Source organism: Trichosurus vulpecula, chromosome 3, assembly GCF_011100635.1.
Source record: "Trichosurus vulpecula isolate mTriVul1 chromosome 3, mTriVul1.pri, whole genome shotgun sequence".
Lineage (NCBI taxonomy): Eukaryota > Metazoa > Chordata > Mammalia > Diprotodontia > Phalangeridae > Trichosurus > Trichosurus vulpecula.
In genome coordinates, this window is record NC_050575.1 from 81,128,798 (window position 1) to 81,147,466 (window position 18,669).

At 44.5% G+C, this 18,669-nt stretch overlaps 1 protein-coding gene across 1 annotated transcript in view; it reads left to right on the forward strand.

Annotated features, from left to right (window-relative positions):
- Positions 1-453: 453 nt before the first annotated feature.
- Positions 454-18,669, forward strand: part of WWC1 (WW and C2 domain containing 1) — a 143,143-nt gene continuing 124,927 nt past the window's right edge. Inside the window, exon 1 of the mRNA XM_036753105.1 lies at positions 454-587. Coding sequence (XP_036609000.1) covers positions 469-587 — 119 coding nt within the window. The 5' untranslated portion in view covers positions 454-468. The remainder of the gene's footprint in view (positions 588-18,669) is intronic.

Here is an 18,669-nt window from a genome sequence, read left to right on the forward strand (position 1 = left end):
TGCACAGCTTCGCCTGCCGGGGAGCCGAGCGGCACATGGGAGAGGGAGGCAGAGGACTGCGGTGAGCCGAGACCGGAGGAGGCGGAGCGGAGCCCCGGTGCCCGGGCCGGGGCCGCAGGGCCGAATGGACAGCGCCGCAGCCCCGGCCGGCCCTCCCTGCACCCATTAGCGCCGCCCCCCTCTCCGTCCCCGCTCGGCGCTCGGTGCCCGCGTGCCGGTGCCGGCTGCGCCCCGGCCATCCCGGACTCAGCCCCCACCCCGCCCCCGCCGCCACCTCCGCCCCGGGCTGTGCCGCAGGAGCGGGCGCGCTGCCCTTGGGCCGGAGCCACCGCGGCCGCCGCTCCCCCGGCGGGGCCCGACCATGGTGCCCCCGCTGCTGGATGGGCCCGAACAGCCCCGCCGGCGCCGCTGAGCCCCGGGCCCCCCCAGCCGGGAGCTGCATGGGGGAGCGCGGACCGGCTCGGGAAGATGCCGAGGAAGGAGCTGCCCCTGCCCGAGGGCTGGGAGGAGGCCCGGGACTTTGATGGCAAGGTTTACTACATCGACCACACCAGTCGCACCACCAGCTGGATCGACCCGCGGGACAGGTAGGACGTGGGAGAGGAAAGGGAAGGAGGAGGGGGCGGGAGAATCGCCTTCACTCCGCCCTGGGTGCCCTACCCATGACACCCCTCATACCCCACCTTCAGTCCCGCTCAGCAGGGGAAGTGGGGGGGGGGAGTGCAGACGGCGTGTTGGGTGACTGGGTGACGAGAGGTTGGGGTATTAGAGGGGCAGGTGTCTGACTTCCTCTTCAGAGAGCGTATTAGAGCTAGAAGAGACTTCAGGGATCAGCTAGCCCAGCCCTTCCTTTTATCGATAAGATTTGTGCCTTTAAGAATTTGCTTTAATGTTTTGGCCGGGTGTGTGTGCGTTGGGGGGGGGGGGGTGAAGCGGGGTAGGGCTTCCACCATCTTCATATTTAGCAAACCAGTCCTACTCTTTGGCCAAGCACCTGCTCCTGAGAACCCTCCCTGGGTTTCCCAAGACTTAGGGGATGCTCAGATGTCTGGGGTTGCTAGTGACAATTTCCAGTGAAGGGTAAAACTCTGCTACTCTCATACAGAGGAGCTCTTCCACCTTAAGAGTTGAAGGGGGTCACTGTTGGGCGGTCTTAACTGTCCTAGACCTCTCTGAGGCCACTCACATCACAACCTTGTACACACACCCCTCCCATCCACCAGATTGTAGGGCAAGAAACCTGTTTCTCCAAGGAAACCTCAGTGAGTGCACCTGTTTGGACTATAGGGCCTTTTCTGGGAAAGTGGCTAGTTGTTGTTCAAGAGTGCCCCCACCAATCTTGTCCCAGCGTTTTTCCTTGCCCCCAGAACTACCTGAGCAAGTAAAAACGTGAGGCTTGGAGAAAAGAAAGGAAGAACTGGGCAGACTAGGTGTCCTTAGAAACACAACGGGGCCTTTTAGAGCTAGAGTTTCTAAAGAGTGTGGTTCCCTAACATCTGGGAAATATGAATATTTGGAGGAGTGGGGTCTAGGAAAAAGTCCATCCCGAGCGGAAGTTGATGAATAAGGTGTGGGTCTGGAAGGTGGATAAGGACTAAGAGAACAGAAGGGAAGAACAGTAAAGAAGCCTTAGGCCTTAGGGAGCTGAGGTCTGTGCAATTATCACACACTCAAGTGGCCATCAAAGGAATGGGGGTGGGTGGGTAGGGGAAGGGGGAGGCAACCAGTGAGCTGAAGGGAAGCAGAAATGACAGGAAGATGAGTGAGAGGGGAGGCCATGAGGGAGGGTGGGGAAACCCAGATAGCCCGCAACCTGGGCTAAGCAGCTTGGCTCACCAAGAATGTCACAGCTACTTGGAAGCTGTTATAATGTTAATGGAGGTGAGAGGCCTCTCTTGTACCCATTGTGATCATTTCCTCCTCCTCCTCTTTCTTCCCACTCTAGAACTTCTCACCCCATGCTTCTGCACTAGAAGAAGCAGGGATATATATGTCCTGGCCCTGGTGGGAACAATAACTCCCTCCTCCCCTGGGCAGCACTCAGGGCTTATTTTTTGAAGGAGATAATATTTGTAAAGTGCTTGGAATGGGGTCTGACACATAATAAGCCCTTAATAAAATGCCTATTCTCTTACCTTCCCCTTTTCTGCTAAAAGGCAGAGTATGAGAAGGCCCAAGGGGCTCCCCATTCACTGTTCCTTCACTTCTAAGAATCCTGGCCAAATCAATGCTTTTTTTGATTTCCCCAATAAGGAGTGATCTTCGAAAGTATCCAATCTGAAATGCCCCTATCTGCCTTTCGTCCTGTGATCCACAAAGTATAAAGACCCATGGGGATAATATAAGTTGGATCACTCATGGCTGGTATGAATGCCCTGTGGCCTTCAGGTACCTATAAAATGAGGTCCCTAGAAAGCAGCCTGCAAGGGGGAGGCTTCAGGAATCCAAGACAAGAATGCACAAACATGCAGGTTGGAAACTCAACACTCTTTCACTGATGGCAGTCCTGATGAATTCTTGCTCTTCTTTCTACTGAGTTTTCATAAGATCACAGGATCATAGATTTAGAAATGGAAGGCCTAAGGAGGTTAGGTGACTTGTCTAGGGTCACACAGCTAGTACATGTCTAAGAGAAGATCTGAACCCAGCTCTTCTGACTCCAAGTCCAATGTCCTATCCACTGGACCATCCTAGAAATTTGATATTTATTTCATAGAGCTAGAAAAGACCTCAGACTCCATCAAGCCCAACCTCCCCATTTTACAGATGAGAAGACTGAGGCCCAAGAGAAATAACTTGTACAAGGTCACACAGGCCCTCTGATGCCAGAGTCAGTACCCATTCCACCGTACCACCCTGCATGGTCACATATACCAGTGACCCTGTTCCAGGATCATCAGATAGTCCAGCCATGCCCTCAAACTTTTCTTTCCATGGCCTCTCAGAAGAAGCACGGGGTTCAAGACCTTATGAATTTTCTTTTCTCCTTCCCACTTCCTCAAAAGGAACCCTTTCCAGATCCTCTTAGGCATCCACATGTATGTTCCTGTGGTTCCAGGGCATTGGGAATCCCTAGGGATTCAAACCCTTGTTTCTCCCTCTCCTTCTACAAAATACAAATACGCTCATTTGATTAGGGGTTGAACTGGATAATCTCAAACTCTCTTCCAATTCTAACATCCTATTAGTTCTATAAACTCCACCCCTTGGAGGCCCGGATACAAAACATTTCCTCAGGCAGTCTAGGCCAAGGAGAAGCAGGGCTGATGTGGATTGCTCAGTATTATGAGATGGAGTTGGGTCTTTCTCATGGTTATGTAGATTCTAAGGATGATGGCTTTAAGAATTTGAGATTGCATTGACTCTGAATACCTTCTGACTTGGTAATATGTGGAATTTAGGGAAGTTGTGTAGGGCAGGAGAAAGAGCACTACTTCTGGAGTCAGAAGTTGTTGAGTCGTTTCAGTCATGTCTGACTCTGTGACCCCATTTTGGAGTTTTCTTGGCAAAGATAATGGAGTGGCTCACCATTTCCTTCTCTAGCCCATTTTATAGATGAGAAACTGAGGCAAATAGGGTTAAGTGACTTGCACAAGGTCACACAATTGAGACCAGATTTGAACCCAAGAAGATGAGTCTGCTTGACCCCACGACTGGCACTCTATCCATTATCCCATCTAGGTGCCCTTGGAGTCAGAAGATCTGAGATCTGAGTTCAAATCCCACCTTTGGCATTTACTGCTTAGGCTACTTTGGGCAAGTCACCTAACCTCAAATTTACATTTGTAAAATGGACTACATGGCCACTGAGGACTCCTCCAGCTCGAATCTGTCATCCTATGATATGGGGGGGGGGGCTTGATACAGTGGGAAGAGCGTTGGCTGTAGGGTCAGAGGATCTGAATTTAAACCCATCCCTGAGGTTTATTCCCTGTGTAATTGGGAAAGTCATTTTTACCTTCTTAGGCCCCAAGTTTCCTTATTTGTAAAATGAGGGGGCTGGATTAGATGAGATCTCTTCCAACTCTGGGTCTATTATCCTTTGACCTTTTCCTGTTGACCTGCTTACCAGAAGCTGTGTTCTAGTGTATGATATAGGCAAGTAACTTCCCCTTTCTGACTCTCAGTTTCCTCAGGCTTGGAGCAGTATGATGGATCTTTAAGAATTTGGAGTGAAAAGATCCAGACACAAACCCCAGCACTGCCACTTAACATCCACATGAACTGGCACAAGTCAGCTCTTCCGCCTCAGTTTCCTCATCTGCAAAACGGGGTGGGGAGAAGCTGGGCTAGATGCTTTCCAAAAGACTTTATCAGCTTTTAGTGATCAAGGATTGCTCCCTCCTCTCCCCCCCTTCGCATTCCCCGTACCTAGCATAATGCTTTGCACACAGTAAGCATTTAATAAATGGTTGTCAAATTCCATCTCTAGATTGAGGCTTCTGTGGTGAGGTAACTCCAAGGGCTCTTCTAGCTTTAAAATTCTCTGCTCTTCTAAGAACTCTGCATCTCTGCAGACCTCCTGACATTGGGGCTGGATGGAGGGTGCAGGGCTGTGGGGAGGAGGAGGCGTGACTCCAAGTTTAACAAAGCTAAATGCAGTACAGTTCCTTCTTAGAGGGGGTAAGATCCTGCCAAGGTAATTACATGTCTAAAACTAGTTAATGCTTTAAAACAAGATGATTTTCTTTTCTTCTCTGGCAATTGTATTTTTTTTTGCCCTGGCTTTTTCCTTACTCGATTAAAAGATGCCCACACATCCCTCCATCTAGGGAAGTTATGTAGAATGATCGTTTATTTAGTCAGAAAAGTAATTTCTTAGCTATGGTGGGGAGAACAGACTCTCCAGTTACCAGCTCGAAAGAATGTCTTGGCACATTCCTCCCTCTGGGGGTAAAGCTGTTTTGTGTGCTGTCCTGCGGATGGAGGGAGGCTGCTGGGGGTAGGGAATCCGATTTAAGGCTTCCCTTTCACTAGGGGAGTTGAAGAGCAGCCAGGCAGCCAGGCCTGCCAGCTTTCCCCCTTCACTGAGAGGAAGACTGGGAGGTTGAAATTCCTGCAGATGGTTGTCCGAACAACCTTAGAGAGCCAAATGTGCAGCTCGCATTCCTTGCCCACTAGGCTAAAGGCTCCGACATTACCACAAGTCACCATTGATGAAAGGGTCAAGCCTAGGAACCTGATGGGTCATCTGGGACCAGGTTCTGCCAGCCTGGCATTCACAGGGCCCAGGAGCAGTTCTCATCTTGCAGAATAACTGCCTTCTTCAAGGAGCAAACAAGGACCAGGACAGGGTTACTTGATACCATATTGTAGTGGGGAAAAACACCGATGGCAAGGCACTTAGAAGACCTTGGTTCAAGTCTTGGCTCTAGTACAAAATAGCTGTGTGACTTAGAGCAAGTCACTTAAAGTTGATATTCAGTTTTCTCATCTGTTAAAATAAAAGGTGAGGGGCGGGGTGTGGAATTAGGAGTAAATGGGCTTCTAAAGTCCCTTCTATCCCCTGAAGTCTTTGGTATGTATAGTTTAGTGAGGTTCAGGAACAAATACAAGTTATCATTCTCTAAGAAAGTGAATTATTTGAACAAGCTCTATGAGGAAAGTTTCTTAGCTAGTCTAACTAAATATTCCTATGCTTTAAAAAAAAATGTTTTTAAATAGGGGAAAAAGTGCCAGGCCCTCTCTGTATCCTTGTTGCAGGAAAAGTAAATAGAGGTTCAGTTCTGCCTCAGTTTCCTCATATGTAAAATAGAGATAATAATAGCACCGACCTTCCAGATCATCTATGACATAATTTCTGGCAATGTCTAGCCAACTCTGCCATGACATCGGATAGGGCACGTGTGGCCTTCTAGGTCCTTGGGTGTGGCCTTTCCAGGTTTTATAGAACAAATCCTTTTATTATAAGGGGATTTGTTCTGTGAAGTTTGTATTCAGTCAAAGTGCTGCACTTGAGGACCGAGAGGGCCACATGTAGCCTTGAGGCCGAAGGTTCCCTACCCCTTGGATAGGCAATCCAAAAATCATTCCAACATTATCTATCAGGAACCAGAGCTTCCGTCCCGCTGATTGCTCATTCAATGACAGGGCTCTAGATTTTCAATTCTTGATTATCCAGTGTCAATTAAGTTAGAAACCATATCGCCACACAGTTACTGCCCTGCCTAGCTTGATCGGACCCTCGACTCAGCTTCATGGTCCTAAGGAATTTTTGCCATGGAAAACAATTCTACAGACTCCTTTAACAGAATGAGCATGATTTCAGTTATTCTTGCCCGTTCTCACTGTCCCAGATACTGTTAGTCAAGAGCTGATCATAGAGTGAGGCTGATTCTGATTCACCTAAATCCGCTGAGGGGTATATGATCTACTTTCTCCTAACAAACTAGGCTAGTTTCTCCTGACTTTATAGTCACAGTTGGAGTGTTCTTTAACTCTTTTTGGCTGTATAGACAAGTCCATCAAAGCAAACAATTTAAGGGCCTTTTGGGATTGGGTCTGCCTTGGACAAATAATTCATATTTGGGCCCAGGGTGGGAATGGGGAGGTGGAAACTGGTTTGTAGAACAGGCCTAGGAATTTCAAAGGTGGGGAAAACCCAATTTAAATCTTGGTAAAAGTTACGTCTAAGCAACTTTATTTTGAGATAAATGGTCTAATGGTATGGTCTAATGACTAGGGTTCTGTTAAAAAGAGAATACAGTTTCACATCTGAATGTGAGTCTCCATTCAGAGTGTATCATCCAGCAGTTTAGAGTTAGAAAACTCTCTTTGTAAAGTGCTGCATGGACAGACAGTCTAGGTGTTCAAACTCGCTTCCAAGGCGTTTAGATGAAAGGTGATGTCAGGCCCTGCTTAGCCTAGTCTAGGCTAGCCTAGCTTAAGTTTTGGAAGGAACAGCATAGGTAACTGACACCATCATTGTCTTCATTCACCCCACCTCCCATTTCCCCCAAACACACCTAGCAAAAGGGCTGGTTTCCATTTCTCTGGGAGCCCATGTAGCTGTGAGAGAAACACTGTCCTTCTGAAGAGGACCGAGTCAGGTTACTTCTCAGGAGTCCCTAGTTACAGGGAAGATTGGAATGCCTCTTGGGACTCTCTTCTCAGGTGCTTGTAAAAAGAGAAAGGCATACACTAAACAGGGGTTAAGAGGTGACTGCATGTGTTGCAGGAGAGCTCTGACTGTGGGAAGTATTTGTCTTGTGAGTGGCTTTTTCAGGTTTGACTTGGTGATGCACCGGGGATGGGGGCTCCCTGTCTCAGTGGCCAGCTGATACTGCTTGGCTGCCTTTCATTTGGAATTTCCAGCAAAGCAGAGCACTTGTTGAAAGTGCTTGCAAAATTAAATCCACTCCATTTGGGGAAGTAGCTCAGAAAGTCTCACAGGGCAGAGAGGTCCGAGTCTAACATGAGCATCTTCATGTGAAAGAGAGGCTGTTGATCAAGTGTCCAGTCTGGCTCCAGACTTCGTGCAGCAGGCCAGCTCACCAAGCCCTGAGACTGACAGGCCATCATATTTCTGAGACTATATCTTGAATATAGCACTCAAAAAAAAAATAAAAAACTCCCACTCCTGCTGACAGCTCTCTCAGTTCATAGGATAATATGGTCACAGATTTCGAGCTGGAAAGAACCTTAGAAGCCATTTATCCCAACTTCCTTATTTTGCAAATGAGGAAATTGAGAGCCCATGTGATTTACCAGGGGTCATATAGCTCCTAAATGTCTGTGACATGACTCGAACTCAAGACTTTCGAACTTCAAGTCCAGAGCTCTATTTTCTACACCACACTGAATTCCTTTTTCTTTTAGAATGAGATAAAAAGATGGAAAACCAGGAAACTGGATACAGTGGCAATTTTGTTCTTTAACCTTTGACAGAGGGTTATTATTCCTCATACCCTACGCAAGAAACATTCCTGAGGGAATACCTCACTTGTTGTGCATTCTGCAAAGGGAAGATACCAAACCTGAAAGTCTGGGGAGCCCGGGAGGGAATCACAAGGAGGAGGGGATGAAAAATGCAGGAGATTGAAGTCCAGGGGTATCTCACTGTTTGGGAGAAAAGGAACATTAAAGTTTCAAATGTCTGCCAGAGAAAATGGACTCAAGCTTAAGTTTGCCTTCCACAGTCAGCCATAGAAAATGATAACAAAACTGCATCAAGATTAGGGGCACCTTTTTGTGAGCTGCTCCCCGCCCCCGCCCCTTCCACCTTTCCTATTCATTGCTGGCAGAGGGAATAGCGGCCAAGCACAGCTTCAGACTTTCCCAAGTGGGTTGCCTTGCAGGTGCACTGCTATGATTGGGCCTCAACAACACATTAGGGGACATTGTGTTTCCCTGGTCCTGACTCACAGCCCACTGGGAGTTACTTAGTGGATTTGTCCTTGGGAACCACCCTGGAGATCCGTGTTGTGGCTTGGGAGGCAGAAGAAAATACCTGAGCTAATGCAGAAGCAAGACAAGCAGAACCAGGAGAATAATTTACCTGATAACCACAATAATGTAAATGAAAACCACGTTGAAAGATTTCAAAATTGAGCCATTGAAAAAATATTAAAAATACACAGAGCAGAGAGCAGAAGGAAATTCGGAATAGGACAAAGACAGGTAGGGCAGTTTTGTTACTATCATGTTAAGTTTAATGCATACTGTAAAAATACATATTACAAAAGCTCAGTTTCTTGTATGATATTTTTTGTTAAGTTCATAAGATATAATTATTATTACATAATAGTTCATAGTAGAGAATATTTTTTCTAAGTTCTTAATAATTTAAGAAAGCACTCAAGAGCTCTGATCAAGGCAGTGACCAACTATGACTTCAAAGGACTGGTAGTAAAACATGCCTACCTCCTCTCAGCAGAAAGGTGGTAGACTGAGGGTGTAGAATGTGGCATACATCTATCTTCAGACACGGTCAATGTGTTGATTTGTTTCTTTTAACTTCTTGGTTACGAGGGTTCTGTTGAGGGGAGAGAGGAAGAGCAGAGATGTTAAAAAAAAACAATTATCAACAAAATGTTAGAAATGGTTTTTAAAAATTCTTTTAAAGAAAGAAAAGCATAGGAATGTAGGTATCTTGGCATTCTTTGAAATGAATTGGCTTGTTAGGAATCAAGGGCATCATTTTAACCTTGGAACTAAAGTAACATAGGAAATCCTAACATGATATGTTCTTTGTGTGCTATGAAGAAAACTATGTGTGGCTTAAGCCAAATTTGGGGTTGAAATACAAGGAGGAAGGCCTCACTACAACATTCAAGGTCTTCTGTTGTTTTTATTTGCTTTGCCTTTGGAGCATTGCTGAAATCCCTGGGCCTCCCCCAACCCCAGTAGACTGAAGTCATCTTTCAGGTGGGCCAACTTTCACATGAGTTCATGTTACAATTAGTGTTTGAAACCACCCTGGCGTCACTGGCTATATAAATAAATCAATAAACCTCTTTTTTCTGCCCTTATCTGGGTCTAAGAAGCCAAGCCCTTCTTTGGAATTTCTGAAGTGAGTGCTGCATGGAAGTTGACACCAACGCTGTCACAGTGAAATGGGGGTTATAAATTGTAGATGTCACCGTGGGGCATTGATTCATAGGGTTCTTTACACCAGGACTGCTCCCTCCAGCTTCTCCCTTAGACTGGAGTTGTCTTGAGCACCATGTTGGGTTTGCACAATGGTAGTGAGTGCAGTCTTCTTCTTAACCAGAAAGGGATTCTTATTTTTAACATTTCTTATCATTATCTTTAAGTTGACATCCAGATGTGTTGGCCTGCATGGCGTGTGCTCTCCAGGCCTGCCGTATTTCTTAGAAAAGACCCTCATCCACATGGGCCACTTCAGTATGGCACATTCCTAATCAGCCAATCAGACATTGAGTGTAAAACTATTTTTCCGAGGTTTATGGAGATGCAGTGAGAGGTTAGCACAAACTGTATACCCAAGTGTTACAGGTAGCAGGGGGTTGTGGCTAGAGGGCTGGTCTCTGAGTCAGGAAGATCTGGGTTGAAGTCCAGGTTGTCACTTTCCTCTGGCAACTTTCTAAGACTATGTTGCAGAGCAGGTGCTCATCTACATTTGTTGTTCAGTTGTTTCAGTCATGCCAGACTCTTCATGACCCCATTGGGGGTTTTCTTGGGAGAGATACTGTAGTGGTTTACCATTTTACAGATGAGGAAACTGAGGCAAATAGGGTTAAGTGACTTGCTTTGAACTCAGGAAGGGGAGTCTTCCTGACTCCAGGGCTGGTACTCTATCTACTTTGCCACCTAGCTGCTCACTAGAAGGAAATTCCTCACTAGAATGCCCCCATATTAATGAAATCACAGGTCCAGTCCAACTCTGCCACCCTCCACATACCCAGAAAAAAGAACAAGTATCTTCTTATTCCTTATTTATAAACTTGGCATTATTTATCACACAGTAATCAGGCTCTTAATAGATATATCATTCTCTGCCTCATTCCCCTGTTGACTTACACAATCCTGTAGCCTTGATCACTGGGTCACTCTACCCTTCCTGGCTAATAAAGCATCTCTTCTACTTCAAGTCCAGTGCCAGACTGGAAGCAACGGGAGAGAATCATAGAATTTTAAATCTTAAAGGGATCCCAAAAATCAAATTAAGAAACTTAGTTCCAGACAGATGTGTCCGCTTGCCTAAAATCACACATTCAGTGGTAGAGCTGAGGACTAAAACCCAGATCCAGTTATTTACAGCCCATGTTATATACTACATCACTCTTTTTTGTCCGGGTGCCAAATCTGCTCCTTCATCCTAAGTCAGCCAGTCAGCAAACATTTATTAAGAGCCTGCTTTGTGCCAGGCACTCTGCTAAATGCTGGGGCTACAAAGAAAAGCAAAGATGGCCCCTGTTCTCAAGGCACTCACGGTCACGTGGAGGACACAAATGACTAAGCTATGATAAATTGGAGATAATCAGCAGGAATACAGTGGAATTAAGGGGGATCAGGAGAAAGCTTCCTATCCTGTAAGAAGGTGGGATTTTACATGGGACTTGAAGGAATCTCAGGGGCAGAGATGAGGAGGGAGAGAATTCCAGGGTGGGGCACATGCCTCGAGTCAAGATAGGGTTTCTTGTGACAGCATGGTTCTTATAAACTGCTATCAACAAGACAGTAAGATAAGCCCTTAGGAGATACGTATTTGTATTATTTCTTGTGTTTCTTACTATAATTACTTCACCTCTCTGGGTCTCAGTTTCCCCATATGTACCATAAGGATAATACCTGGTCTGCCTCGAGCACCGGATTGTTAAGATGGTCAAATGAGATAACTTCTAGAAAGCACTCTAAAAATGTTTAGATTGCATCACTTTGTAGCCTTGACTTGATGGCTTTCCTGGGCCTTTCTAGCATTTCTACATCTAGTTTCTCTTTTCCAGAAGCACTTCCAGGGGTGGGGAACCTGTGGCCTCCAGGCTGCAGGTTCCCCACCCCTGGCTGATTCAACTAGCGCTGCTCCCATTTTTCAAGACTTTTCTAATCAGTTAATCTGTGTTTTTCCTGACCATCCTGTATCTTCATAACGCTGGCCTCAATCATAATGCTCTAGTCTCCACTGTCTTACTGTGGTTCTCATTTTCTCTTTGAGTAGCCACCTGATGGTATGAAGGTTCCTGTTTTGTCATCAGCATCCCCTATTTTTAATAATAGTAAGTGACATTTTGTAGTTGTTTTAAAGTTTGTAAAGTATTTTACAAATGTTATCTCACAGAGGTGAAATTTGAACCCAGGTGTTCCTGACTCCAAGGTCAGTAGTGCCTCCACTACCACATGCTGCCTCCTACTATCTGGGGACTCTGCTTTGCTTAATCAAGACAACTCCAAATGGTGGCAGAGACCTTCTCTCTTAAGATGACAGGTGTTCAATACTGATATTAGTATGGCTTTTTAAAGAGCCATTTTCATCTTAAACTCTTGTTCACATCAAAACCAGTTACCAAAGGATAATTCACCTCTATTTGGAGCAAGGAGTTAGAAAAGATCTTATCATAGGTGGCTGTCTTTTTCAGTTACTCCCCAAATCCAAAGAAATAGCTTTAAGCAAATCACCTTCCCTTCATTGGCCTTAATTTACTCTTCCGGAAAATGGAACTAGACTAGATTGCCTGTAAGTCACCTTTCGGCTGCTTCTATGATTCTTTGTGTCCAACTCCCCATGGTGTAAAGAGTGATTCTTAAATCTTATTCTCAAAAGAGAACAATTCATTTTCCTGGATCATTCTCTTAATTCAGCTGCCATGTCTTACCTTAATACACGACCCAAGTTTCCTCTTCTTTAACATGAGAGGATTGGACTACTAGATAACCTCTGGTTCCGATATGCTTCCTCAGTAAGTAAGGGAGTCAAGAGAGATAGTTTTAGTGTTGGACTTGGAATAGCATTCCATGGATTTAAGAAATCTTCCGGCCCTCAAGTGCCCTGGAATACAAATGAGAAGCTCAAAGACCCTTCTAGGTCAGGGTATGTAACTCCCCCAATTTAGGACTCTAGGTCAGGGGAGCTGGATGGATCTTTCCTTTGCTGGCTTGTCCCTTCCAGTCTTAACCAACCTCATCTGCCCCCTGACCTATAACTAGTACAGTTTTCTTGTCTGTAAAAGGAAGAAGTTGTACTAGATGATAATAAAGCTCCCTTGATGGAAATAAATTTTAAAAATGAGTGAATGAGTAGATGGATAAATGAACAAATATATTAATGAATAAATGAATAGATGGATAAATAAATACATCAATAAATGGGTCAGATTTGATGACATTTAAGATCCCTTCCCCTCTAAAAATCTATATATCTCTGAAAAAATTGATGAAATGGTAGCTTTCATATCTGGTGGGGCTTATCCATTGCTATCCTGTATGAGATACAGTATGCCCAAGACAGGGACAGCTAGGTGGCACAGTGGGTAGAGTCAGGAAGGTCTGACTTCAAATCTAGCCTGAGGCACTTCTCAGCCATGTGACCCTGGGTGAGTCACCTAACCCAGGGCTTCTTAAACTTTTTCCACTGGAGACCCCTTCACCCCTTTTCATGGCCTTTCATGACTCTTTTTCATGCAAGGTGCACATGCTTTGTGTTCAGAACCAAGGCTGCAGTGAAGTTGCAAGATGCAACGTAGGCACGCTCTGCCAGAAACACCTCTGATTCATTACACGTTTGATTTTGAATTAATTTTCAGTCCTTGGGCTTTCAGAAACCTTTTACTGCTGCCAAATTTTTCGAGACTCCATATAGGGTCGCAGCCCACAGTTTAAGAAGTGCTGACCTAACTCTGGTGGCCTCAGTTTTCTCACCTGTACAATGAGCTGGAAAAGGAAATGGTGAACCACTCTAATCCCTTTGCCAAGAAAACCCCAAATGGGGTCGTGAAGAGTCAAATGTGACTGAAAAATGACTCAACAATAACTACAAAATGCTCAAGATATAATGTTACCTTGTATTCAGCTTCTTTTAGATTTCCACCATATTTTCAACCAAAAAAATTGACTGCTATGGATTGAGGAGTCAGTACTTCCTATTGCAAACTGAAACAGACAGCTTTTGGGATTTGCCCAAGTTGATTCTGCTCTTCAGGCAATAAAAAAGGGAAAATCAGGGAATGACAGAGGCTCTGGGTCTAGAGGCATTTTATTTAAAAGAGACAAGAAACTAGCCAGGATTTTTCAGATGAAAAGGTATAAATAGTGTGATGCATGTTTGTGTGTACAAAGCAAACCAATTATTTTTAAAAAAGCTGATTAATTCTTAGATGCTAAGATTGTGCTGTCACCAGGTGAAAGGTGGCTCCTGTTCATGGATACGTGGACTGGGTCATTAGGCTTCCATCAGATGTGGATAACTGAGAAAAGCAGGCATAGAAATCTACTTCTTAATGAATTTTACACAAATACTTATTCAGTACGTTAGGGGTCAACAATTTCCTGCTTCATAAACACAGATTTTGACCTGTCTATGACTTATGAGAGTTTCGATGACCAAAAAAATCACCCTCTGTTGCCGTACTGGTGATGCATCTCTCAGACCATGTGCTCGTCCTCGGGCAATAGTCTCTCACAGGTCCACCACCTGGAACCTTTCTAGCTTGTCAGGATCTGCTGAAGCTTGTGCTCTGCTGGCATCGACTTCTAGAACCCAGGATGTATGTCCACGCCATGAGCAGGAATAGGACATTAGTGAAGGATACAAAGATGTAACTCTACTACATTAACAGCATATAGCTAACAGGATAGGATCGTAGGAATTAGAAGCAAAAAGAGTCCTTAAAAGTCATCAAGTTCCACCCCTTCATTTTTTAGATAAGGAAACTGAAAGCCATAGAGATTATTTTCCCAAGATCACATAGCTAGCTAGTAGCAAAGCTGGAATTTGAACCCAAATCACTTGATTCTGAAATTCTGTGTTTATTCTACTATGCTCCATTTCTTCTTTCATTTCTAGAGCCATATATGCAAGTTAGAGCCAAGTTAAGCATTTAAATACAAATTCCTCGCTCTGCTCACTCATTTGCTGTTATCAATTCATGCTTGAGTAAATCATCCTCACTTTGTGGAACTGTCCTAGGGACTTCTTCTTGGCTCCAAGAAACTCAACATCTTTATTGGTCTATTCTGCAGGTGTTTATCATGGATAGTTGTTAACCACCCAGCACCTCCTTCTTAATTCTCAGCACCTCCTTCTTTTTTTCTCTTTATCTGGGAGAGGCTACTTTTCATTTCTCACAGCAAAGGACATACTTAAAAAAAAATCCAAAAAACCCAACACAACACCACTCTGCAGCTACACAGTGATGAGCCTTTTGGACCTTTCCCTGCTGTACTGAACCCTTTTTGCTATACTATGTTGTCTGTCTCTTGGCTCATCAAAAAAAAAAAAATCTTCCAAATAGGGGAGCGACATATTTTGGGCCTGCAAAGTGACTTTTTTTAATAATACTGTTTTTCTTTTTAGAGTTTTTATCTCCATTTTACAAACTAGTCGTGCTAATATAGCATCTTGACAAACAGTTCTTGAAGAAGTATACTTTTATCCTTCACAGAATATTTTTTAAAAGCCTATCTGAACACTTACTTTGTATAAGATTTACATGCATGTTGTAGATCCCACCCAACAGAATGTTGTGTCCTACCTAGTAGAACACAGGCCGACCGAAGACTGAGACTGTTTAGGTTTTGTAGCCTCACCACCCAGAACAGTACTTTATACATAGTAGCTACTTAATAATTGTGGAATTGATAAAAATAATAATAGCTAACATTTCTGTAGCACTTACGATATGCCAGGCACTGTGCAAAGTGCTTTATCTCATTTAATCCTCAAAACCACCCTGGGATGTAGATGCTATTATTATCTTTATTTTACAGATGAGGAAACTGAGGCAGAGGTTAAGTGACTTACCCAGGATCACACTGCTAGTAAGTATTTGAAATCAAATTTGAACTCAGGTCTTCCTGACTCCAGGCCCAGAATTCTATCCACTGTGCCACCTAACTGCCTCTGATTGATTGAATTAAGTAAAAGTTTACAATGGTTCCTTTATGAACTATTATAGACTCCTGGTTGAGGGGCAGAAAATGAACTACTGATTTTTCTTAGCCTTGAACAGGGAAAAAACCCCAAAGGCCTCATCTAATTTCTCCATTTTCCCTAGTGTGCAGATGGCAATAAAGCATAGAGTAAATTCCTAAGAGCCTCATGATCTGGTATTATGACGCTCTAATCTAGCAAGCACCGATTCACCCGTGAGCAGCTTTTTATTGTAGGCATGGACCTTACCCTAGACACATTCCTGAGATAACATAGTCTTACCATCATGCTCTGTGAAAGTCAACAACACTCCTGGAATGCCCAGGAGAGATACTGAGGGGTGGGGACCTTACTGGCTGGTAGGGAGAGGTGAAGGGCTTAAACTCCTAGCCTATCTGGTAAGACCCATAATAACTCTAGTATTAAATTGTAAGCTTCTTGAGGGTAAAAAACTTTTCTAAAAAAATTCATCTTTGTACCACTGCACATGCTCCTGCCATGACACCTAAGATAGTGCTTTGTACATAGCAGGAGGATCTTCTATGAATGAATGTGCCATTGTTGATCAAAAACTGAGCACACAAGAACCGAGAGGATACTCTACCTCTCCCATGATGCCTTTGCACAGGTTGTCCCACATGCCGGGAATGATCCTCCCTTCTGCCTCTTGAAACACCTTCCCTTCAATGCTCAGATCCAGCGAAGGCCAGCCTTTTCCTCTTGACTTAATTCCCCCAGCTATTCTCGCTGAAATAGCACTGTATTTATTTTAGATTTACTTATCTGTGCACATCTCTTCTCCCTACCTCCCAATAGAATGTAAGCTCCTTGAGGGCTGGGACTATTTCATTTTTGCCCTTGTGTCGCTGGTACCTGGCACTGTGTTTGGCCTGTAGGTGGTACTTGCTTGTTAAATTGCATTGAACTGAGTGTAGTGCAGAGTAGCAGAGTCAGGTCAAGTGAATCAGTGAAGATTTCCATTTAAGAAGTTCCTCCTGGTCCTCTCCAAAGAGAGCAGCAATCTGATTTGCCCTCCTGGTCAGCATAAATGAAAGTACAGCATTGTTGAGTTTTGAGCCAAGCCTCTGGAAAACCAGCTGAGCCTGACAGAAACAATAGAAGCTAAGGTGTGTCCCAGTCAGTCTGATTGGAATGGGGCAGAAACCTCAAACATGCTGTCTGTGCAGACCCAAGCCAGAACTGAACTTTCTGGAGTGGAAGGCAAGGCTGTATAACCCAAGCACAATGGCAGTGCATTTTGGTGGCATGGACTGACTGGTATTTTCTTAGGAACTAGAGCCCTGGCCCGAGATTCAGATTTCACCTCTGACTTTTCCTACCAGTGTGACCTTGAGCGAGTCATTTAACTGATTTTGGTCTCAGTTTCCTCACTGATAAAATGAAGGGGCTGAGTTATAGACTTAAGGTCCCTTTATAGCTCCAGATCTATGATCCTAAAGCATAGAATTATGATTGATAGCTTTATATTGCCCATCACCATCCACAGACTTTTGTAGCCAAAGTCAGAGCCTCCATGTCAGGAAGCAAGCAGGACCGAAGAATTGACTTATCGGACCAAGAAACTCCCGGAAGTCTCTCCGCCCGCCCCACCCCCACCCATGTTTCTAATGATCACCTTCAATGTCTCTCATGTGTGAGTCTGTGAATTGCTATTTGCTAAACTAGTAACTGTTGACCCAACAGAAGGCAAACAAAGATACCATTACTCCCTTGACAGGTCCATCCATATAGGATTGGGGAAGGAAGAAGACAGAGCCAGGTCCCTGTGTTCAGAGGAACACTGTCCATCACTTAGCTCTTAAAAACAAACCTTATTTCCTTATTCTTGTCAACTTAGTGCCATAAACCTGCTTTACCAGTTGAGTGAACTTATTTATTTATTCACTTGCCTATTTATCTTGGGGGGGGAGGGGAAGGGGCGTGCTGGAAGGGAGAGGCTTAACTCTGCAGAACAACGTGGAGACTTCTGTGTTTTCCACAGTCTCTTAGTGTTTGAAACTTCATTAATGCTCCCTTTGTGGACCTAGCCCTCGGAAGCATTTGGAGATTTGAAAATTATTGCTATAACTGAGATGGGAGACAAGTTAGGCTTTTGGCATATGAGGTCAGAGTGAGGCCAGCCTCACAGCCCAGAAAGTGAGAGAGTTGGAGAAATTCCCTAGGTGATGGAGGAGAAACAAAGGATTGGCTTGAGCTATCTGAACAATTCAGGCCAAACTGAAATGCCATGGTAATTGTGGTTGAGTAGGCCAAGGTTTAGTTAAACTGGAAATTCATGCTAGGGTAGAAGAAGATTTTTCAGACCGTCCTGCTGAACCCTAGGGCAATGTGGAAGCTTGGTAGGGATGGGGAAAGGGGGTAGGAGCAGATTTCACAGTTGTAGGCCATCCGTGTTTGTAAGAAATTACTAAATCTTTTTTAATATTCTAAGTTTATGTGAGCGCATTATTTCTGAGTCAAGTTCCTATCTTTTTATCTCCAATTTGTAGTCCTCCTCATCCTCTAACTGTCTTTTATCCCCAAGTGGGATCAAGGACCAGAGCAGAAAGTGAATAATACAATGTTGTCACGTCATTGAGATTTTTTTTTTTTAAATCAAGTTTCTGTGTCTCTGAGGCTTGAGAAACTGTAACAATATTTTGAGGACCTCTGAGCTAAAGATGTAAAATTCTCCATGGAGTCACAAGGTTAGATTTCAGGCATAGCAATTTCCTGCCTCCATTCTCTAGTCATCAGAGTGAAGCTCTTACTCTAGGGAATTTGCTTAGAGAGAACCTGTCACACAGGCTCTCAGTTTTCTCAGCTATAGAATAAGGAGGTTGAATTAGTCGACCCCCAAAGTGGCTTTTGTTGGTGTTGTTGAGTCATGTCCAACTCTTCGTGACCCATTTGGGATTTTCTTGGCATACTAGACCAGCTCATTTTGCAGATGAGGAACCTGAGGCAAACAGGGTTAAGTGACTTGCCCAGGGCTACACAGCTAGTAAATGTCTCAGGCTAGACTTGAACTCAGAAAGTTGAGTCTTCCTGACCTCAGGCCTGGCACTCTATCCACTGTGCCACCCAGCTGCCCCTCTTTCCTCTCTGGACAAAAAAAAGTG